Raw genomic sequence first — 24,707 nt, forward strand, 5'->3', positions numbered from 1 at the left:
TGATTGATTTTTTTCTAGTATACCATTTTTACTCCATTCTTATTTCCTTTTCTGTGTATTTTAAAATTATTTTCTTAGTGGTTACCCTGGGGATTACAATTAACATTTTAAAATTATGACAATTTAGCTTAAACAATCTCAATTTAGCTTCAGTAGTACAGAAATTCTCTGCTTCTATACATTTCTGTCTTCCCCATTTTATGTAGTTGTCACAAATTAAATCTTTACAAAATGTATGCCCAGTATGACACTAAAAATCCTACATAAAAGAGACAAAAGGAAACACCAAACAAAACTTAAATATTAGGTTAGAAACAATGAAAACCAAATTTGAGAATTTTTTTTAACCAATTTCCCATTTGCTCCAAGAATACTTGCCTGTGGCACTGGTGGCTGCAGCGTTTACCCCAAGATAACTCGATGATTACAGTCCTAACCTTACCCCTAAAGTTGGCCATGAAATACCTTGCTTTTATTATTTTTGCATCATTCTAGTATATCAATTGTCTATGGAAACAAATGACAGCATTCTATTTATAGCATTGTTTTTAGTAGTGGTATTTCCATTTATAAAATATAGTAATTATCACTGAAAACGTCAAATCCTAGAAAACAGCATTCCTACATGTGATGTTAACATCGTTTTCAAATAGTTGTTAGTCAAAGATTTGAAAAATCTGATTTACATATACATTTCTGTTACATTAGGATTAGAGACAAGTTCTGTTTAGAAATAACTCCAAGAACAGTTTTTATATTTTATTTTCATATTGAAAACTATTCAAATTCAGCCTCAAAGCGTGTTTATGTAAAATTAACACTGGCAGCGAGCTGCACTTTTTTTTCTAGACAGGAAATGGGTTAAAATTGAGTAACGAGAAGCTTTTCACATGCCTGGTTCCATTCCAGGCCACCATACCATAATCAAATTTCTTTCTTTGAATGTATATTCTTGAGATTACAGTGTCATTTTCCTCCTTTTCATTATAAACAGCCACCCCAAGGCAAACCCAAATGTTAAACATTCAAAAGAACAGTCATGGCAAATTCAGAATTAAATTTTATTTCACATTTAGAAACCGTGAAAAAGATTTACATTTTCCCACATTACAGCACAGCATTTAAACGGAATATCTCTTGCCATAAATTAGATCTTATTGATTTGTATAACTGAAACAAGTTTATATATCATCAAAGTAAAGCAAAATGACTTGTTAAAGATTGTTTAAAAATTTTAAATGTATGGCTTCCTTATTAATAGTCTATATAGGTCCATTACTAAATTGTTTCCATTATCAATTAGCACCCATTTATAATGATGCATTCCTAACATTTTGTAGTCAGTTGGAATACAGCAGAAAAATTAACAGTTCAGAAATAACAACTATACATTTTTGCTACATAAAGTAGGTGGTAACTACGCTATATGTATTGAGTCCTGACCTTTATAGCCCATAAATTTGTTTTCAAATAGTTTTTACCAATAATCTAAAAAATTTGACTATTTAAAATCAAGTGATTGCTACTTTTATATTTGCACAAAAACTAATTTTTAAAAAATCATGACTAAAGTGAATATTTCCAATGTTCACTGACAGATAAAAGTAAAGCAAATTTTTCTAATGGATTGTTCATTTCCTACAGTAGTTGATTTCAAATATAATGGTACAAAACAAGGATAATAATCATAGAGCAAATCTTAGAAATTATTGTTTAAGATCAGTCTTAAATATTCCAGAACATACTAGAATATGACCTAATTATTCTTTTAGTTAATTACAGAAAAAAACACAACCACAGAATTATTCCTTACCTAGACTGAAGATTCTAGTAACTATATAGGTCTAACTCTGGACTAAGGTATAGTTTAAGAAATTAGTGTAGGAAGTTTGAAGTGATGTTTGGTTTTTTTATTTAAGTTTAATACATTTTAAATACTATGTCTGTGATTCAGAATGTCAAATTACAGTATGTGTTGACAGCATATGTCTATGGCAAGGAGGCAATATTTGGTCTGGTATGAAGGATAAAAAGGAAGAAAAAACATATTTCTTTTCTAGAGAGGAAAAAAGAATTATATTAAAAAGTTATAACGGGAAGAAAACGCCGATCCCCAAAATAAAAGGGCCATTAATTGAAGAGAGCAATCTTACTCTTTATTGACATGTAGGAGAATTATCCCTATTATTAGGAATAATGTCATAACACCTTATTCTTATATATTATAATCATTAAGCATATATGAATACACATATAAAAATACAGATACTGCGTGGTGACCGAGTAATTTTGGAATAAGTCCATAGACTAAGTCACAGCATTCATAAATTGTTTATCTTAACTGCTCATTTATATCTGAACACATTTTCATTAGGCATACCAATAATTTTCAAATGAAGTAATAAAACATCTGGTTGTAATTTTTTTATTTTGCTGAATTACATTTGGGAAAAAGAAAGTGGCGGTGGCTGCTTCACCTATTTTAATACTAGTATATTCTGGATCATATTATACAAATACATGAATAGAAACTTAAAAGACCATAAATTTCCCACAAGGAGACAGTATTCAGTCTGTGTCTCTGGTGGTGTATTTGCAAACATTTTAACACTGCGAACATTACAAGTTCCAAGATCGGACACGAGAAAAGGTTTATACTACAGTGATGCTGGTGTGTACTTCTACACAAGGCCCCTTAGTGATATCAATCAACTGGAGGTAGGAGTTTATCAATGAATTGCTTGATATCCATCATTTCCTGTTTGGAATAAAATTTAATAAACGGTTACGCAAATCAGAAATTAAATCCCCACTAAAATGCCACTAACTAAATCCATCATGTGCATAGGTAAGTTGAAACCACATTTTAACTACAGTGAAATAAGTCTTAGAGAAATGAGGCTCCAATAGATATTTGAGAACATTACCTATGATTATTATTATTGTACATTCAATGATAGCTCCCATTTATTAATCTACTCCCATGAAAAAGGTCTGCATTTTGCTACACTTGAACAAATAAAACATGGGAATACGAGGAAATGAAGGGGTTTACAAGTAACAAAACCTATACCGAGAAGTTTCAGGAAGTATACAATTATTGTCAACTACATATCCATGGAAAAGCTTTTGACATTCTCTCAGGAGAATGAAATACTAAATCCATAGCATAAAATATTTTGTGTCTTTCATAAGATTTTACATATAACCAACCATTAGAAAGAGAGCATGTACCTAAGATAGGCCTAGAGAGATCTGAAAATGAATATACCAAATATCTGTTATAGAAAAACTTTCCTAGAGGACTCCTGCATCTGGCTCAGTTTTCCCACTTCCCCCAAACACATTTCCTCCTATCGTATGTAGCATTTCAAGGCTTAGCCTCACAGACCCACAAATTAGCAACACAGAGAACTTTCAGCCTTATAATTTAGTCACTAAAAAAGAAATCCACAACACAAAAGTGCTTTATTTTATAACACTCTAAAGTCCTACAAGTTTCCTGTGACACCACCTCCTACCGTTCTATCTCTTGTCACTTTCCACTCATAATCTTTCATTCAGTCCAGTGTCCTCCAATGTGATCTCACAAAGAGTCATCTATGGAGGAGCTTTTATTTTATTTTATTTTATTTTACTTTTATTAGCATTTATCTGATGCAAAATTTACTCCTGGGCCGTAAGTTTTTGTTTCTTCAAGGAACTTTTATTTTAAAAACAACTCCATACAAACAAAGATGCCTGAGTTCACCACCAATTCCCCAGTGCACTGAATCAGAATCACTGAGTTTGGAATTTGAGTGTCTTGTGTGTTTATTAAACTCCGGGGTCCTTGTGATGCAAAGCCTACTCTGAAAACCACTGCTCTAGACCCTCAGTCCCTCTTGGATGCTCAGAGTGCCAGACTACTTCCCTTTCTGGATTCAGTACTTCAGGACAATTTCAGCTATATTCTCAATAACACCCTAGCATCTCAGGCCTCCTTGTCTTTCTGGATAAATTATATTACTACCTGCTTTCCTGTCAAAATAATTAGCTAAGCTGAGCAGCTGCAAAACAATGTTAACTTGGACTGCCTCAATGCTTAGCCATCAAATTTTATCCTAGGCCTTTTCAAGCCTCCAAATCTATCCAGGTTTCCTTAATTCTTATTAAGTGACATTTCCTACTTATATATTTTAGATTAAGAGGATCTAATGTGAGCTCTCAAATACTCTCTTCTCTGAGCAACCCTCGTTTACATTCACCCATGCTCTTCTATCTTGATTCAAAAGTGTTCTTCTCCTCTTTCAAGGCAACCACTACCCATTTCAGTACTTAATTATACAATCCCCCTAAGGCTTTCCCCTATCGAGGACCACCTTTTTTTTTTTTATCGCATTTTCTCTCTCCCTCCTCCCCACCCCCAGGAATCTCTTTCCTTATCCGATTAAAAAGAACCTTCCTACTCTCTACTTTTACTTCCTCATTTCCCCGTTTGCTTCACATAATCCACTGCAGTTTAGCTGTATCTCCCCAAATATTTGAGGTCACAGACGGCTTACTATTGGATAGTTTCTTCCTGACCTATTTCCCCTTAATCATTCTTTGAATAATGGATACTGTTCCCTACAACTCAGAAATTCTCTCCTCCTGTACTCTCATTCCATCCCTAACTCCTTTTAACTCCCCCAAAGTTGTATCCCTTGGCTTTTTTTCTCATGATATCCTCCCATGGTAATTCTTCACTGATCATTGATATTGGTAATTATGCTAAGTCTCTATTATAAGCTTGAGCTTCAACCAAGTACTTCCCATCCTGATCATGGGGCACATCAATCTCAGTATGTTCACTAGCCTCAGTACTATTTCCTTTCTGTTACCCTAAAACTGTTCCTTGTACCTACTTTATAAATGGCATCCTGTTAGTCATCTGAGCTAGAAATCTAAGGCCTCTTTGATACTTCCTTCTTTCCTATATTCCTTAGAATTAGTCACTAAATCCTACTGGAATCTCCTTCTTGTTTCCAGAAGGTGGATTACATCTTGCTTTTATTCAAAAAAAAAGCTTTCTGCTGCCTAGAGAACAAGTCCATCTTCTGCACAACATAAAAGCTCTTTATAATTGAGTCTCTCCTCTCTATGCCTTGGTTCTATGATACCTTGCTTTTCCTAAGTCTATAGTCTAATCCAACAGTCCTTCCTCTGCACACTTGCTATCCAAACCCTACCCAGTGTTCAAAATCTAGCTGTTTCATCACGATCTCCATGCCTCCTAAGATAAAATTAATCTCACTCTCCTCAGTTTTTCAAATAACTTTTTTAAAACTTCTAATATTAACACACATCACATTCTGCTTTCTATATCAGTTACCTGGATATATAGCTTTATTCCCTAATACATTTTTAATTTTAATTTCTTAAATTTTAATAAAAGAGAATCTCTTTTAGTCTTTGAATTATGTACAATGCTTGCATGTAACAGGAAATCCGTGAACGTTTGTTGAATTAAATTGAATAAACTTTGATCTAAGTCCTGCTAACTTATGATTCAGTGAGAATTCATTAATCCCTTTAAACCCTCAAGCAGTCAAGTGTTATTCACCTTAATAATATCACATGGAAAAAGTTGCAAATTATGTCTCTATAGCCACTGCTTCCAAACATTTAAAAATAAATACCTGTTGACATGAACTGTGCATCATGCCTTCATAGGTTTTGAAGGTTACATTGGCTGGATTTACCAATGTTTTTAGCTTTTCGACAGTAAGAGAACCAAACATTAGGGGAACTAAAGGGTCGCAATTTCCATGGCACTGAAGAATGGAAATATCTCTATTAACACCATTGATAGGACCCTGCAAAAAACCAAAACTATTATTACTTATTCGAATGTATAGAGCATTATGCCCCGCATTTTAAAATGCAGACACATACATACATGTTATTACTTACATTATAGGTTATATGTGGCTACAGAAATAAAATTACTTCATCCCTATACTCTCCACATCTCTTTAAACTTTTATAGGACATATGATTGCCCTGTCACGTTTTCCCAATGAACTGGTTCCTTAAAACAGATTGTATCTTAATTATTCTTTGTATATTCACATTGTCCTATACGAAAGGTATATTTTAGCTGAACCATGTTCTTCTCAGCTCTTATTTGACTGATTTACATAAGCTGGTTAATAAACAGCACTAACTATGTGCAAGATACCAATACTATATAGTGACAAGAAAAAACCCTAGATTTAAAGGTGAATTTGAAAATAATGTCTACATCTCCTATGTACACTATATATCGCTTTACACTGTTGAATACTTAGAAATTATGTTTTATAGCAAAATTCTGCTATTAAGCAGTGATCATACTAAACGTTCAAAAATATTTGTTTAAAAAGTTCCAATTTTTATATGTATCTTACAATGTTATCAAACACTTCAAATCTAAGATTTCTATGCAATCCACAATGAAGACAGTGTAGTATACCCATAAAGCCTAGTAATACCTCATAAAAATCTAAGAAAATTCTTTTTACAAAAGGATGCCTGATGTACACTATGGGCTTTGGGTGATAATGATGTGTCAGTGTAGGCTCATCGATTGTAACCACACTCCCCTGCGCTGCAGCAGTAGGACAGGCTATACGTGTGTGGAGGCAGGACACACGGGAACTTTCTTACATTCCACTCAATTTTGCTGTGAACCTAAAACTGCTCTAAAAAAAATAAAGTTTATTAAAAAAAACTGACCCTCTCCCCAATATTATCAGCTGTCTCTTATCTTAGTAATTTAATGTTGCTTAAATAATCAGGCTACCTGTGGAAATGAGTCCCGCAGTGGAAGCCAGCAACTGAGGGCAGTGACACCTGCCAGTTTCTGCTGTGTGGTAAGAGCAGTGTATAAAGATAAAGCTCCTCCCTGGAAAGACAAGGAGGGAAAGTCAATGGCACACGTCCTCTGCTAAGAGCAACTTAAAAGATTTCTTGTTATTAATAATGTCCATAAAAAACCAAACTGAGTGGCCAATATCAAATCAAATCAGGCAAACAATATACACTCCAGTGTCCTAAAGCACATGATTCTCTACACTAAAGACATATGTTCTCTACGTTGTGAGAATGTAGCAACTACCCAGTCAGTCCAGACATAATTAAGTTAACTGCTGTACTTACAAATGCCTTAGAAATATTCTGAATTAATTACCATCTTTTCCTCTGAAGAGTCTTAGACATAAAATCATATCTCATCTTAGAGACCAAGACAGGTTGCATCAGAAGGGTAAGAGAAGTAGCACTCATTGACTGCACTGCCCCTCCCCCAGGCTGCACGACAGGTCTCCCCTGAGCCTCTAGTTCCTCTACAGGGAAAAGAGAGCCCAGGTGGGAAAAGCAGTGTTCCCCAGCACACGGGTCGCTTTGTGGGAGCCCCTACTCTGATCTGGCCTTATAGGGATTGTAGGGGAATCTGCAAGGCTCGACCAGTGGGAATCTGTGACAAAAAGAGAGAAGAAATTCTCTCGCCTTCCACCTCACTATTCCTATCAGTGGTCTCCAATTAGACAGGGTACTTATATCTGTATTTAGAGTTTTTGTTTAAAAGGGGTACATTATGTTAACATTCTAAGTTCCAATCAATTTACTAAATAAATTGATTTTTAAGACAGTCTCTAAAGTAAAGGCTATTGCTGAAGGGAGAAAACTAGAAAAGCAATTATTCCGTTCAAGCTTAACTCAGCATGAAAGATAAGTAGTATATCAGCGTCTGTAACATCTTCCAGAAAAAAAAAAAGGGACTCCTCCACAGAAAAAGGACTGAAACCGCAAACTTCTAGATAAGTATGCTGATGGTACTGACATACCACCCAAATTTAATCTTACCTGAGAAAATCCTCCCAAAATAATTCTGTTTGAAGGAATGCCATTCTTCACCTCTTGCTCTATCAAGGCTTTTACTAAAAACAACATGAAAGTTAAATCACCGGTACTTTCAAAATTAAGGCCACTGATACAATCTACATAGAAAAAATATTAATGACAGAGAAGCATAAAGTATATTAAAGGTCAAAACAAGTGAGAAATTTGAAACACTCTATTAAAATACAAAATTAGAATGTATTTTCAATATAAAACTCAGATTTTGCAGGTGCTGCTTAACCTGTTCTATTGTTTGTTATATAATTTGTAAACAACAGTTCTTTCATCAGTATATGGATATTCTTTTATCTATGGTCAATTCTGCTCATATGTTTTTTATATTTCCCTCTCTTCAATGAACCATAGGCGTTTGTACCTAAAAGTTGTGATTTTAAAAGTTTAAGTACTTAAGAGAGTTTACATGGTTTATGATTTACAGTTGTGTCAACAGTTCATTATTAAAAAAAAAAAAAAAAAAAAAAAAAAAAAACACTATTAAATTTTCCTATAGCCAGTAAATGGTATGGGGGAAAAAATCAAATGAGCTCTTTTCCTTTTGCAAAATACTTTGGCATGCATAATTAAATGTAACACTTGATAACTCCTAGAATTTCCTTTTATTTATCATCAGTCCTGAGTTTCTGGAATAACTATACCTTTTACAAATTTATCTTCTTTCATTTTTGACATATATGGAAGAATTTCATTTTTTAAGATAAATATTTCCAACTTTATATTCCTTTTTATAAAAAACCAAAAATATGCTTTTATTAGAATACTACCAAAAAAAAAAAAACCAAATGCCCAAATTAAAAATTATTTTGTTTTTATATAAAGTTTAGTTCTTCGTTAGCAATGGTGTGAAAAGGTAGGGGTGCCCTGACCAAAGCATGGGAGAAATGCGCTAGAGAACAGTAAAGAAGGCTTAAGAAATAAATATTGAGAAGTATGAGGGATTTATTTAGGGGAGACTGCACGGTCTCAGTTGGAAAGAAGATGCAGAAGTGGCAGAACAGCCCAGCTCTGAGGAGGGAGGGCTGCCATTGGGACCTGGTGAATGTTAGCTGCTAGCCAGCCAGGGAGCTGTTGGGACCATTTTCACTGAGTGTCGCAAAGCTTTACTCCCCATGGTTATACCACCAGCTGAGATAAAGTTAACTAACTGCAGTGACGGCAGTCAGTTGTGGAGCAAATGTGTTCCCTGGACCTGACCTGAGCACTCTTCTTTCTTCAGCAACATAGTCTCTCAGCCCTCAAACAGGGACTTCTTTTTTTCCCAGCTCTGAGTCTGGCCCTAATTTTCTCTAATAATACATCACCTGGGAGAGGAAAGAAATGGCAAGTATGTCATAGGCCACCTCTATCATTAGGATATAAGTTCCCACTCTAGAACTCACCAGGCCCACCTATCTTCTCCGCAAGGCCTAGCTCCCACCTTCCACGTGGTCTAACAACTCATTCCCAAATCAAAAACGTATTTTTGTCACTATTATTTTCTTTTGACGAAATCCTAGCTCTAGGATTCTAACTAGCTTTGATCTACTTTTTGATGATCCTAAAAGTCAGTGTTCTTGGTTTGACATTCCTAAATATCCAGTATGTTTTGAATGCATCTTCTTCCCTGTTTTAAAGTTCTTAAGAGTTGTTTTAATAAAAAGATTTTTTAAAAAGGATCCTACTGGTTTGGGGTTTTTAAGCTATTTTGGAAATTTTCAAACAAATATAAAAATAGAGTGTGCTACGACTCCCTGGGTACACATTATCTCACTCCTGCAATTGTCAATTCATAGCCAGGCTAATTTCATCAGTGCCTGCCATGTCACCACCCAGAGTATTCTAAAGTCAATCCCAGTTATCATGTTGTCTCTGTAAACATTCCAGTGCATGTATGTAATAGAAAAAAAATGCTTCTGTGCATTTTCTAACCCAAATTTCTCCTAATAAGTCTGTGTTCTTTATGCTTTCATCCAAAAAATAAACAGAATTATCATGTTCATATGGGAGCATGAAACAGTAACCAGAAAACAGACTTTGGAGATTCTGTAGAGTTAATACTTATTTCACAGGCATGTTAAATGAGATGATTTATAAAAATTACCTAGTTCATTTAATAGCTAAGTATTCAATCAGTGGCCTCTATTCTTATCACACTAAAACTAACCATTAATATAATTTTCTTATGTATCATTACATTATTATATCATTATTTTCATCCTTATTTCAAATCTCCTTAATGAAGATAACTGGCCACAATTATTAAACATTCTGCTATTTTCTCCATATGTAAATCAAAGCAAAATTATGTATCTGACAGAACTGAAATTTGAAAAAGGCCATCTCTCCCCATCCACCTCACCTTCACTGAGCACCTTTCAGTGAGTCCACGTAGCCATCATGGCAAATGAGTTAGAGCGATCAGAGAAGGAAACAGCACCACCTCTTGAGTTCAGATGACTGTGTAATATTTCATCAACATCAATATTTAAGAATGCTTCTGTCTTTTTAAAAAACTATTCCGTACTTACCATTTTCTGCTGCCTGTTTAATTCCAGGTTCATCCTCCCGTGACTCTGGTGAAAGCCCAATAATATCAAACCTGGAAAATAAGACAAAATTAAAAGAATAATTTGATTCTAAGAATATTTACTCTTGGTATGTTTTACTAAACTAATGGTATTTGGGATAAAAAGAGCCGACCAAATGTATTCCCTAGAATAAAAAACTCAAATTAAAATGTTTACAGAGGCCAAACAATGAACTTAAACGTGTGAATGTGACATTCCTTAAGTTCCTTCCATCCCAACTAGATATAGATTCTAATGTTAAAAAGTCACAGTGCCACATAATTCTAGGGTAAGAATATCTAAAAATTATCTAGTTCAATCTTGCACCCAAGCAGGAATCTTAGCTGACATCCCTAAGTTTGCAATAAATTCCAGTTATTCATTTCCCCTTCTAATGCATCATAAGTCAATCCAATGGAATAGAGCTACTGATCTCTATCCAAATTCTGCAAAACTTTTTCATCATATATTATAGATACCTCAAACCAGAGACCAAGGGAAGCTGTCCTTTGGCCCTTTCTACTTCTCTATCAGGTTATATGCTTTCGTTATGTTCTTTAGCCATATTAGGTAGAAATTCTGGTTCTGTATGGAAATTTTGCCAGAGAAGGAAGGTGAAAGAACCAAAGGCCACAGAAGGCAGGAACTTGTAACACTTGCCAAGGACTCTATAGTAGATAAAGTGCAGGGCTGGGTTAGAGATGGGTGGGAAGCAGCAGAGAGGATGACAGTAGGCTGGAATAGGTCTAAGAACAAATAGTGTGGAAACAGGAAAGCAAACTCAAAAAGATGAATAATTATCCTTAATATCAGGTTTGAATTAAGTCACTTCAGAGATAGGACAGTTCCAGATGACAAGACTCAAGAAATGACTGTTGATGTCGAGAGAAGAAAATGTCACTAGGGAAGAGAGAGCCAAGGAAGTAACAAACCAACCAAGGTTGTGAATGGACCATTTACACTGGATCCCATAGTCACCCAAAAGACACAATGGTGGCAGGAAATAGAGTGGAAAGGAAAATATTAATCAGGTGTCAAAGTCATCATTTTTGCAAAGACATGATGGCAGGAGCCTCAGAGAGCAGCAGAAAAAAAGTCAGCCTGGAAGTGGCTCAGAGGAATGAAGAAATGACTCTACTTCCTGACTATAAAGCATATAGGGAATGTGCAAATATCTTGAGAAGGTTCAAAAGGAAATGGTTTCCTTAAAAATTCACCAGCTCTCCAGAAAGGGAAGAAGTTAGAAGGGTGAGGAGGTCCTGGCTAAATCTGATTGATTGCCACATGAGGTCATTCAAATGTTTGGTTACTGAAATCAGTAAAGGTTAAAGCAGTAGGAGATATTTTCTGTAGTATTTCTCTCCACCCGTTCTCTCTAGTTTCTCTAAATGTTGGTGCAGCTCCTTGTTTACCCCTGAATTTAAAATATAAAAACTTAAATAATTAAAGGTTAAATTTAAAGTGAATTATATAACCTTGCGACTTAAAAATAGCTAATTAAAAATTGCTATATGCAAAAGCACTTCTGCTTTAAAAATTAAGTATAAAGTTCTTACTGAATAGGTAAATTCTTACTTACCAAGCAGGCATAGCCATGTTCATATTTAATGTTACTGGCATAACTGGTCTACATGGGGAAAAAAAACAGCAAAATAAGAATTATATAACAAAACATAAAACCTGATAAATTTGATCAGTTAATACATGATTATTTGAGGCTTACATAAAACTGTATGCTACAATTTTAACATGTGAGCTGTTTCACTGCATCCACACTTATACAATTCTGTTCTCCTATACCCTCCCCTCCAAGTGTGTTCTGAAGACAGGCCAGCAGCTGGAAAGAACTAAGTTTTGCAAATAAAAAACATTTTCCTTGTGTCCATTACACCCAATTCAAGTCTGCAATGAAAAATGTGCTAGACAACCTGAAACTCACAGTGCCACATAAAAGGAAAGAAAAATAAATCTAGATATAAAAGAAAAATAAATACACTATAACTACATCTCACCACTATCTTCCTGACTCATGAAACAAGTCTACCTTAGAGGTTAAAAATCTTCTCAAAATTTCCTTGAAAACATAAACTCTCCTAGGTTGGGAAATAGCCTTAAACCAAATTCAATTTTGGGCCAATAACGATAGAGCAGAAATTCCAACATGATAAAGCCTCTATTTCAAGACTGTTTTCTTACCTAATCTCAGATACTTTTCCACTTTCCATTCCCTTTCATATTTATCACCTCTACTGCTCCTACCATTCTGAGGATGATTTACTAACTTACTAGCACATACCTACTACCATTTGTCTTCTCCATGACTACTGCTTCTCGGCAACCTTTTGATTTAAAAACTGCCCAATTTACTGTTTTTCTGAGTTTGCTCATACACTACTGGTTTCTTTTCGATATCCACACTTTCAGAATTCTAAAGCAAATCTATCAGACTCCAAAGTCTGTGTTCTTTCCACAGTTCATCACATTGCCTCTAATCAATAAAGTGTAAGAGTGTTTTCAGTACAGTAAAGAGTTCTCACAAACCTGACAGGTAAATCCCTTTCATAGATACCTCATAGATATCCTTAGAACTTAACAGATGTTTGTATATTTAATTTTCCTGGCTGTGAACTCACTAACCTCCAAGAGAGCATTATTTTAAATTTCTCAACAAAAATCACAATTGTTCCTCTCCCAATTCTGAATCACAAGCCTAAAGATTAAAAATACTTACGCATGTGGGCAGATATATTTGATGTGTGAACTTCTGATACCTGCAAAGGCTTCTGCCCATCCGTGCCTAGAAGAGAAATTATTTGAACAATGCCATTAGATACTGTTTCAATTCCCAATAAATTAGTAACAGAAACAGTACTTTAAGAAGTTTGTCAGGATAAATGTTAACTCCTTAAAATATCTTAAAAGTTGGACCATCAATGCTATTAAAACACCAGCACCAACTTAGAAACAACCCAAAGACTGTTATTTAAGCTTTACCAATGGATAAAGATGATTTCTCGTAATTTCTAAAGAGGAGTGTATTTTCTTTCATTATTTCCACAGGGCTTTATAATTTACAAAAATATATATATTTTTTGTCTCTTTATAACCTCATAACAATGAGCCTAACAAAGTAGACAAAGCAGATAATTCATTTTATATGAAGAAAAAAGCCTCAGAGTGTAGTAAATCAGTTATATCTATACATGCTTACTATGCTATTAAAAATAACTCACATTTTTTGTTTGTGTATGTATGTATGTTCAAAAGAGAGTATGAGAAAAACTAAAAATGTAAACTATCATAATTCTCCTAGCCAGAAATAAACATTTAATTTTTTGATGCATTTCCTTCTATTTTTTCCATGCATATCACTTAATATAGATTTTTACTAAAATAAAATCATGCTAAACATATACACATATGGTTTTCTGCTAGTTTAAACTTGACATTCATTATATCTGAACTTTTTACCTGTGATCTCTATTAAAAGATTTAGTAGCTTAAGTCTCTTTTGTGTAAAATAGTCTGAAAGTAAATGTTAAATGCTTTTCTGTTAATTATTTCTCTATTTTAATCCACCTTCCCCAAAAGTGTTAAGGACATATAGAAAACATAACAACATTAACACTTATTTAACAGTAACTATGACCCAAGCTAAATTATTCTAGAAGTTGTATGTGTGCACACATGTGTATATATATGGGTTTATATGTGAGTTCATGTGTGTGTCCTGTATAAATATATGTGTGAAACTTTACTGTGAAACTACAAAACATGTTTAAAGAAATTAAAGATCTATATAAATGGACACATCTTGTTCATGAACTGGAAGACAATATTCTTAAGATGGCAGTATTACTCCCCAAACTGATCTATGGCATCAATGCAAAATCTCTATCAGAATCACAGCTAGCTTTGAAGAAATTGACAAGCCAATTCTGAAATTCGTTTGGACATTCACGAGACCCAAAATAGCCAAAACAATCTTGGAAAAGAATAAGGTTGAAGGATTCACAATTCCCAATTTCAAAAGTTACTACAAAGCAACAATAAAAAAGACAATGTGATACTAAAATCAAGACATACAAATCAATGCAATAGATTTGAGAATACAGAAATAAACCCTTCATTTATGGTCAACTTGTTTCTGAAAAGGATGTCAAAACAAACCAATGGGGAAAGAATAGTTTTTTCAACTAAAGTAGCTGAGGCAGGTAGATATCCACAAGGAACATCCTATCGCATAACAAATACAAATATTAACTCAAAATGTGCCAGAGACCTAAATGTAAGAGATGAAACTATAAAACTCCTATAATATACAAAAATCTTTTGAACTTGGACTAGCCAATAGTTTCTTAGATATGGCACCAAAAGCACAAGTACAAATTAAAATGAAAAACTGCTGTGCTTCAAAGAACACTCTGACAAAAGTGAAAAGACAACCTACAGAATGGGAGAAATATTTGCAAATCAAATCTAATAAGGGCCTAGTATCCATAATATGTAAAGAACTCTTACAATCCACTCACACAAAAAGACCACCTAACTTGTAAGTGGGTAAAGGATTTGGAGAGACATATCTCCAAATACACACAAATGACCAACGAGGACAGGAAAAATGCTCAACATAACTTATTAGTCATTACATAAATGCATATAAAAACCACAAATAGAGCCTTTTGAGCCACGCTTCTCTTGCTCAGGCCTGCTTCCACATCTGGAAGTGTACTTTCCCTTCTAATAAAACTTTTCTTTTCTACTGTAAAAAAGGATGTTTAGAATAAAAAAGACAGACAATAGCAAGTTTTAATGAGAATGGAGAAAAATCAGAATTGACATAAAGTGCTAGTCATATGACTCAGAAATTCTACTCTTAGGCGTATGATCAACAATAAAAAGGAATGAAGTATTCATAAATGCTATAACATGGATAAACCTTAAAAACATTGTTAAGTAAAAGAAGTCAGTTATAGAGGACCACATATTATATGATTCTATTGATATGAAATGTCCAAAATAGCTAAATCTAGAGATAGAAAATAGATTAGTTGTTACCTAGGGCTGGAACACGGGAGGTTTAGGAGTGCTAAAGTATATAGAGTTGTTTTTTTTTTTCTTTTTTTGAGTGATAAAAATGATTGCACGGCTTTGTGAATGTACTAAAGATCACTGAATTGCAAAATTCAAATGGGTGAGTTGTGTGATATATAAATTATATCTCAATTGAACTGTTACCAAAAAAAAAAAAAAAAAAAGATATATGGCCTGCTCCCAGTCATATGAAACCATAAGACCCAAAGTGATTCTACAGAATGTACCGAAGATAAGGCTGTACTCCAAAAATATAAAGGATGTAGAAGACTGATACACGTTCACACTGAAGACAAGACAGCTAACAAGTAACACACATTCCTGAAAAGGATCTTGGACAAGGAAGGAAACATAGTTGGGAGAGTTGGCAAAATGTAAATGGGATCTGCAGACTAGATGATAGTGTTGGATCAATGCCAATTTCCTAATTTGAGTGTTTTACGCTAGTGATGGAGAAGTGTCCTTGTGAATGGGAAATACACACTGGAGTACTTAGAGGTGATGGAAGATCATGCTTGAGGTTGATTTCAAGGAGTTAAAAAGGTTAACAACTGGAAAAGCTCAGTGACATCAATGTGAGAATTCTTTGTACCAAAAGCACACAGAGTTACACAAAAGTATGGTAATACAAAAAAATTACATTCAAGTGGATAAACCTCACAAACATAGCAAAAGAAGCTGGACTCAGAAGACATTCCATATGATTCCATTTATATGATGGACATGAAAAGACGAAACTACCATATAGTAATAGTCAGAATTACAGTACCTGTAGGGATGGGAGAGTACTGACTGGAAAGGGAAGGGCTACTTCTAGAAGTGTTCCGTATCTTCACCAGATTGACGGTTACATGGTGTGTAAAAACATCCAGCTGAACATTTAAGATTTGACTACTATATTATACCCCATTACAATTTTCAAATTAATCGTTAAAATAGCACATCCACCTCAAAAATGTTGCTAGACTAAGCCAATCTGAGTTAAGAACTACATTAACAGTTGCAAACCAACTGATTAACTCTTTTCTGCTTGCCACACTCAACCACTAGTGAAGTGTTCTGCTAGAAGTCATTGGAGTGGCTGACTGTGGCCTTCTCTGGGCCTGTTTATCATTTAAGATGAAGGGATTTATGAAATTAAATGTAGGCCAATGAATGTGGCCTCTAAGCTATATGCCACTCATTGATGACACAGATTCTACTGATTTGGGGTAAAGGGTACAAAGATAGAGTTGAGGGAAGTAAGTTAACTGCTCTATGTCTGAAAGGATTCGGGAAATATTTTAAGACGGGATTAGATTTTACAGATGTAATCACCTTCTGCCATTTGCTAAAAGAAGTGTAAAAGCATGTGCCGCATTAAGTGAATCAAGTATGTATCTCAGACCTATATCAAACAACCACTTTAACTGGTTTTCACTGCTTTTCTGTTTTACACTTCAATTATAGGCTGTTGACTTGACTGTGATATTATTCAATATATTTATTTTTTAGTGTTAATGACCTCTAAGTTTTCTGTCCAATGTTTTCAGAAATTGGAATATTCAAAAACATGTAGATCATTAGCTTTGCAAATAGTATACTTGCATTTTAATGTATATAAGCTCTATTACGCATCAATAATAAATACTCGGCATATGGGCTGCCACTCCCAAGTCCTGGGCCCAGACCATACATTTACTACCACACTATATGCCACACTTAGAGATCTTTTCAACAAGGTAATCTAAGCAACATTTAAAAAATAAAACCTATCTGCTATCCCTGCAAAAGACAACAGCGTAGGCATGTTATAAAATGTTTTTACCATGGTCACTGCCAATACTGATTTTATGTATGCTGTTTCAGTTTTTTTTAATTGTGTACCATCACTGTGTTTTCTATTTCAGGATTTGCGCTAATAACCTCCAGGATTAATTAAATAAGCCCTAAACATCATGGTATTTGTTCAGCTAATTACAGCTTTGTGAATGTGTAGTCACTAAAAATAACAATTATAAAACACAATTACCTATTAGAGTCCAAAATGGAATAGGTTTAATTATGTTCCTAAAAGCATTACTATATATAGTAAAAGCTTGACTTAACATAGCTGGCTAATGTAGATGTCTGCCTTATACCCTTCTATTTTATAAAGGCCATTTTATAAAGTTTATTAAGAAGTAAAAGCAAGTTAATGGTGACTAAAGAAACAATAAAAATTTTTAATTTTGCATGTTAATTTTAGAATCAGTTTTGGCTATTTTCTCCCCATCAAAGGGTTCTATACAACTAACTTTTTGAATATTTATGGCCTTTTGTAGTTCTCATATATACATATACATATACATACGTTTGAGTGAGAATAAAAAAGCTAGAATCCACTGTGGTAAGGTATACCAGCTTTAGGATATAGACTCTGTAGTTCAAATGCCTTCTGGTTTACTCACTAGTTCTTGGCCCTGTCTGGGGTAAGTGAGGTTGTTGAAGAGTTCCTTCTCAATTATGCAACCCAAATATATAGACAGTGCAGCAATATGTCACATTAACCCTCAACTATTCATGATTCTACCTACCATTTGTGCCCCCAAACTGTAATCTCACATTAATATGAATTACTCATCTCTACTTTGTGCTTTTTCCTAAAATATGCTGCTACTTTTGGCTACTTTTGTTTATATTTTAACATGAAATACTGGTTTCCCCCAATATACACAAAGTCTTTGGCCAAAAGGCCTACTAGGCCAATGTAACAGCCCAAGAAAATGCCTCAAAACAAAACGTGTTAAACCAAAACAAAACTAGGAGTGGAATTTTAAAACATAATCATAACTATCCTATATGCATGAAAGATACAAGGATTAAAATATAGACTATGTCCTTAGTGACCTACAATCTAGTAGGAGAAACAAGACATAAAATCATACAAATGAAAATTTAAGCACTACAAAAAACAATCACAAAAAAATGTCAGATTATGGAAGAAGAGGATAAGGTTACTTTCAGCTATGGGGATCAAGAAAGGATCTATAAAGGAGGAACTGAAAGATACAGGCCATGTTTTCCCCATCTCCCACACATAATGGTGGGTTTTATTCCTATTACATTTAGGGGGAGCAGGTAAAAAAGAAAATGAAAAGAAGTGTAATGGCACAATCACAAAAAAAAGTCAACATTTCACTGGATATTCACTTCTATTTTTATGACAATATGCTGTATCTATAGTTTTAGAATATACCTTTTCGCATGTAAATGGCTGAAATTCTAATTTACCAAATATTCTTCTTTCACTAGACATTTTAGTTGGCATGATTTAACTATATGCTGTGAACAAGAGACTCATTTGAGATCAAAAGACACAAAGAAGTTGAAAGTGAATGAATGAAACAGTAACCAAAAGAGAGCAAGGGTGGTAATACTAACATCAGATGAAATAGACTTTCAATCAAAAAGAGATAAAGGAGGACATTATATATTAATAAAAGGTTAAACACAGTAAGACCTATCAACTATAAACATTTATGCGCATAATGACAGACCATCAAAATACATGAAGCAAAACCTCAAACAACTAAAAGGAGAAGCAGACAGCTCTACAAAAATCGTCAGACTTTTAATACCCCGCTCTCAATTAATAGGTAGAAGCCCCAGAGAGTAGGAAATGGAGGACTTTAACAACACAATAAACCAACTAGGTATAACAAACATATGCAGAGCACTCTACCCAACAATAGCAGCATACAAATTCTTCTCAAGTCCACACAGGACATTTTCCAGGACAGACCCTAAGTTAGGCCACAAATTAAGTCTCAACAGATATTAAAAGATAGATATCATACAAAGTATCTTCTCAGACCATACAGGATAAAGTTAGAAACCAATACAAAAGTAAAACTGAAAATTCACAAAATTGTGTAAACTAAAAACACTTTTATTTTTGTGTTTTGTTTTCTATTTAACAGTTTTATTAAAGTGTGTGCAGGTTCCAATTTCTCCATATGTTTGTCAACACTTTTTATAATTTCTTTTTGATTGCAGACATCCTAGTAGGAGTAAAGTGGTATCTCATTGTGTTTCTTTTTCTTATTAAGATATAACTGACATAATATTGTATTAGTTTTAGGTGTACAACTTAATGATTTTATATATGTATATATTGCAAAATTACCTCAATAAGTTAACATCCATCACCAGAGTTACAACACTTTTTAATGAGAACTTTTACAATTCACTTAACAACTTTCATATATATACAACACAGTATTATTAACTGTAGTCAACATGCTGTACATTATAACCCAGGACTTATTTATCTTCTAACTGGAAGTTTGTACCTTTTGACCACCTTCTCCCATTTCACCCACTCCCTTGCCTCCCCATTCCCCAACTCCCCACCCCTCACCCCTGGCAACCACTTATCTGTTTTCTGTATCTGTTTGTTTTTTTTCTTTCTTCTTAGATTCCACATATGAGATCATATATTTGTGTTTCTCTGACTCATTTCATTTAGCATGATGCCTTCAAGGTCCATCCATGTTACTGCAAATGGCAGGATTTCCTTCTATTTATGGCTAAATATTCCATTGTGTATGGGTGCACGCACATGCATGAATCACATTTTCTTTATAAACACCAAATTGATAAGACAATTAGGTGTTTTTCATGTCTTGGTTATTGTTAAATAACACTGCAATAAACCTGGGGGGTGGGAGGGGGGTTGTAGATATCTCTTTCAGATACTGATTTCATTTCCTTTGGATATACACCCAGAATTGGCACAGCTGAATCATATGGTACTTCTATTTTTAATTTTTTGAAGAACCTCCATAACTGTTTTCCATAGTGGCTGCACCAACGCACATTCCCACCAAGAGTGCACAAGGGTTCCCTTTTTGCCACATCCTCACCAACACTTTAATCTTTTTTTATAATAGCCATTCTGACAGGTATGAGGTGACACCTCATCATGATTTTGACTTGCATTTCCCTCATGATTAGTGATGTTGAACACCTTTTTATGCACCTGTTGTCCATTTGTATGTCTTTGGAAAAATGTCTATTCGGTTCCTCTGCCCATTTTTTAATTGAATTATTATTATTATTTTTGCTACTGAGTTGTATGAATTCTTTATATTTTGGATATTTACCCCTAAAAACACACTTTTAAACCACCAAAGGGTAAAAGAAGAAATCACAAGGGAAATTAGAAAATATTTAGAGATGAATGAAAATGAAAGCACAACATACCAAAACATATGGGACAGAGTGAAAGTTGTGCTAAGGGGGAAATTCATAGCTATAAATGTTTATGTTATAAAACAAGAAAGATCTCAAATCAATAACTTAAAAATTACAACTTAATGAAGTAAAAAAAGAAGAAAAACCTAAAACCAAAGCTAGCAAAAGGAAGGAAATAACAGAGATTAGGGCAGAGACACAAGAAGTAGAGAACAGAAAAACAACAGAGAAAATCAATGACAACAAAACTGACAAACTTTTAACGAGACAGACAAAGAAAAAAGAGAAGACTCAAATTACTAAAATAATCACTAATAAAAGTGGGGACATTTTTACTGGTTCTGCAGAAAGAACAAGAATTATAAAATAAGAGAGTACTATGAACAACTGTATACAATAGATTGGATAACCTAGATGAAATGGACAAACTCTTTTAAATACAAAACCTACTGAGACTAAGTAAGGAAGAAATACAAAATCTGAATAGACCTATAACTAGTAAGGAAGTTGAAACAGTAATCAAAATCTCCCCAAAAAGAAAAGGGACCTGATGGCTTCACTGGTGAATTCTACCAAACATCTAAAGAACTAATACTTCTCTAACTTTTCCAAAAGCTGAGAGGAAGGAACACTTTCTAACTCATTCTATGAAGCCAGCATTACCCTGATACCAAAGCCAAAGACACTATAAGGAAAAAAGACTGTAAAAAAAAGTGTTAGCAGAGAAGACTGCAAATATAGAAAGAAGCAAAAGTGAGAAACCACAAGACCACAAAAAGCAGTGAGAATAACCTTGGTGTAGTTGGTTGAATAGTAACCCCCCAAAATTCATGTCCACCTGTAACCTCAGAATGTAACCTTATTTGAAAACAGGCTCTTTGCAAATCTAATTTGTTAAGGATTAAAATGAGATTGTACTGGATTAGGGTGGGCTGAATAAAGAGAACACAAACAGCAGAAAAGGTCATGTAAAGAGAGAGAGAGACAGAGATTGGAAATATGCTGCTAAGAGCCAAGGAACAACAGATGTCATCGCAAACTAAGAGGCAAAGGATTCTCCCTTAGAACCTTCGGAGGGAGTGTATGTAGCTTTTCTGATGCCTTGATTTTGGACTTCTAGCCTCTGGAACTATGAGAATAAATTTCAGTTGTTTTAAGCCATCTAGTTTGCAGTTATTTATTATGGGACATACCACCTATTTGGCAGTTGAACCAAAAAAGCACAAACTAAATCCAATCAGGAGGAAATGTCAAACCTAAGCTGAGGGATTGCTTTGAAAGGTGTCATAAAAGACAAAGAGCTGAAGAACTGACTGAGAGACTGAAGAGGTAAATGCAATGGAATGGAACTGGATTCGGGGGAAGACTGGAGTAGAGCAGGGGTCCCCATCCCCGGGCCCGTGGACTGATACTGCTCCGAGGCCTGTTAGGAACCAGGCTGCACAGAAGGAGGTGAGTGGCAGCCAGCAAGTGAGGCTTCATCTGTATTTGCGGCCGCTCCACAGAGCTAGCTAGCATCACCACCTCAGCTCCACCTCAGATCATCAAGCATTACGATTCTCACAGGAGCATCGATCACTGGTGCCAAAAACGTTGGAGACTGCTGCTATATAGGCCATTACTGGGACAACCGTCAAAACCTGAATATGGAGCATATTAGATGCTAATATTAAATAAGTGCTAAATTTCCCAAATTTGATAATGATCTGTGGTTACGTAAGAGGCTCTCCCTGCTCTTAGGAGATACATGCTAAAGTGTTTGGAAATAATCACATCTGCAATTTACTCTCAAAGGGTTCAGCAAACACGGTAACATTCAATAGAGATTAGTAAATCTAGGTAAAAGGTGTTGAGGAATTTGTATCATTCTTGCCAACTCTTGCATAAATTTAAAAACATTTCAAAATAAAACATTTTTTTAAATGCTATCAAAAATGAACATGTATATCTGGGTTGTTGTACTTCAACTGATTTTCATTCTCTTCTCAAGCATATTTGCATTTTGAATTTTTTTACAATACAAATGTAACATTTTCATAATCATAATAAAAGCTATTGTTTAGTAAAAAACCTATTGTTTAGTAATAAACCTATTATTTTAATAGGACTACTGATTGCCAGAAAAAGAGTCCTACAATCTTTTCTGTAACTACATACAAAGTATGCATCATAGATTTCTACTTAATAGGCATGTTAGGAATCACCTTTAAAAATTAAAATAAAAATAATTATTCAAACCCAATACCTCCTTATAAAGATTGAACAGTTTTTGGATACTTTATCAAAATTTATCTTCAGTTTTCCTCCAATTCTAAAATTTTGTAAGAACAATTCTAAGTTACAGATAAATCACCGATTTAAATTAAAAAAAACCTCTCAATGTAGAAGCCTGAGTGAAAGATAAACCATATATCTAAAGTTAGCACAACAAAACTTGTTTGATAAGCCTCCAAATAAATCTTTTGAGTTGCCTCCCTTGCCCATCAACTGATTTTAAAGGAACATCTAAGCTCTCATTGAGAATGCTGTATACTACAAACCGCTATTGTTTCTCTTATCAAAATCAACCATTTCTAAACCCGCCCTGAAATTTTAACTCCTCCGGAAACCTCAATTGCACAGTTTCTACTAACATTCCACTGTACTCTGCTATCCAATACCCACAGCAACTCATGGAGAAGTCTGCAATTATAATATGTTCCAGGAACAGGAGTTGAAAAATGACAAATTCAAGATGATGAGGGGAAAATTCTGGGAGTTTTCAAAAAAGAAAAGATTGCATCTTACTACTGGACTGTATGAAATACAACTAGCAATCTTTTTTATACAATCCTAGAGTTATTAAATACTAAAGCTTTGATTGCATAAGTACAGTTGCATGACCCATTTCATTACTGTTACTAATAGTTGTACCTACCCTGTATCTCCCAGTCCATGAAGGAAAATCACCTAGAGGAGAAGAGGAAAAATTAATAAGCAATGCCTACATAAGCCCACACAGAATTGTTATACACTGGAGCTTTAGTTAAGCTGGATACCAGAAAGACTACCTTCAGCAAGTTAACTAGTCTCTATAGATTTCTCTCAAATGGCAAAAGTACTTAACTTCTCTCCTTGTAGTTCGTAAGATGATTAAGGTGGAGTTTCAGCATTTAAAAAGGTCCCACTTAGATATTCTTAAGTGCTAACAATCACATTCTAAGGAAAACTTGTCTTAAGTCAAACCATGAAAGTCTTACATATACTGTAGAACTTTTCCATCACAAGAAGGACCTTCTGGGGGTAAAAATAAGTTTGAGATCCTTATACAATTTCCTAAAAACATCACTTCCGATATTATAAGACTCTGAATCTACAAACTATAAGGACAAGAGTGTGAGGTAAGAAAATGGTCATTTTCTTGCGTACTTAAGACTTCCCACATGTACAAACAAATCAGAAACATGCTGTAAAGCGACCCTGAGTTAGGGCACCTTTCCACTAACGCCGGCCCCTCCAAGCCGGACCGCCGGAGGTCCCGGAGTTCCGCGGGCAGCACTCGCTCCGCAATGCAGAGGACGCAAGCTTGGAAATGGGATGGAGGTGGTGGAGACTGATCCTCGGGCCACCTCCGCAACTCAGCATCCTCACACACAGCTGGGGCCGGGGCCGCGAGGGCCACCCCCACTCCAGATCACGCCAGGCAGGACCGAGCGTCCCCAATTAACCGGCCGCCAACCTGCCAGGATGCCGACCCTGCGCGAGGGAAAGTAGCCGACGGCGGGCCGAGCGGGCCCCTCGGAGCCCCGGCCGCTGCCACTCACCGCTGCGGTGGCCTTCGGGGCGGCGGGCACGATGGCGGAAAGCGGAGCAGACATGTTATTGCCGCACATACACCGGCTGCACAGACAGCGCACGTCGGAAACGGAAAGAACTGGCGCCCAGCCCCGG

At 35.1% G+C, this 24,707-nt stretch overlaps 1 protein-coding gene across 1 annotated transcript; it reads right to left on the reverse strand.

Moving 5' to 3' along the window:
• Window positions 1-1,042: 1,042 nt before the first annotated feature.
• Window positions 1,043-24,701, reverse strand: LYPLA1 (lysophospholipase I). Its single transcript, XM_006923966.2, has 9 exons — window positions 24,581-24,701; window positions 23,695-23,726; window positions 13,198-13,263; window positions 12,046-12,093; window positions 10,428-10,498; window positions 7,867-7,940; window positions 6,806-6,907; window positions 5,661-5,837; window positions 1,043-2,758 (listed from the first exon to the last, which is right to left on the reverse strand). Exons 1-9 carry the CDS (start codon window positions 24,647-24,649, stop codon window positions 2,705-2,707), a joined length of 693 nt encoding a protein of 230 aa, XP_006924028.1. The 5' UTR covers window positions 24,650-24,701; the 3' UTR covers window positions 1,043-2,704.
• Window positions 24,702-24,707: the final 6 nt, after the last annotated feature.

This window comes from Pteropus alecto, unplaced genomic scaffold, assembly GCF_000325575.1.
Source record: "Pteropus alecto unplaced genomic scaffold, ASM32557v1 scaffold87, whole genome shotgun sequence".
NCBI classification, from domain to species: Eukaryota; Metazoa; Chordata; class Mammalia; order Chiroptera; family Pteropodidae; genus Pteropus; species Pteropus alecto.

What these genes read in the sequence shown, in the direction of transcription:
- LYPLA1 (XM_006923966.2), bottom strand. Translation starts at nt 24,649, where the DNA reads ATGTGCGGCAATAACATGTCTGCTCCGCTTTCCGCCATCGTGCCCGCC. An exon ending in CATGGACTGGGAGATACAGG is followed by an intron (nt 13,264 to 23,694) that starts GTAGGTACAACT and finishes TTTCTCTTCTAG; the next exon opens with GCACGGATGGGCAGAAGCCT. An exon ending in TGCGGGACTCATTTCCACAG is followed by an intron (nt 5,838 to 6,805) that starts GTAGCCTGATTA and finishes GGTTTTTTGCAG; the next exon opens with GGTCCTATCAATGGTGTTAA.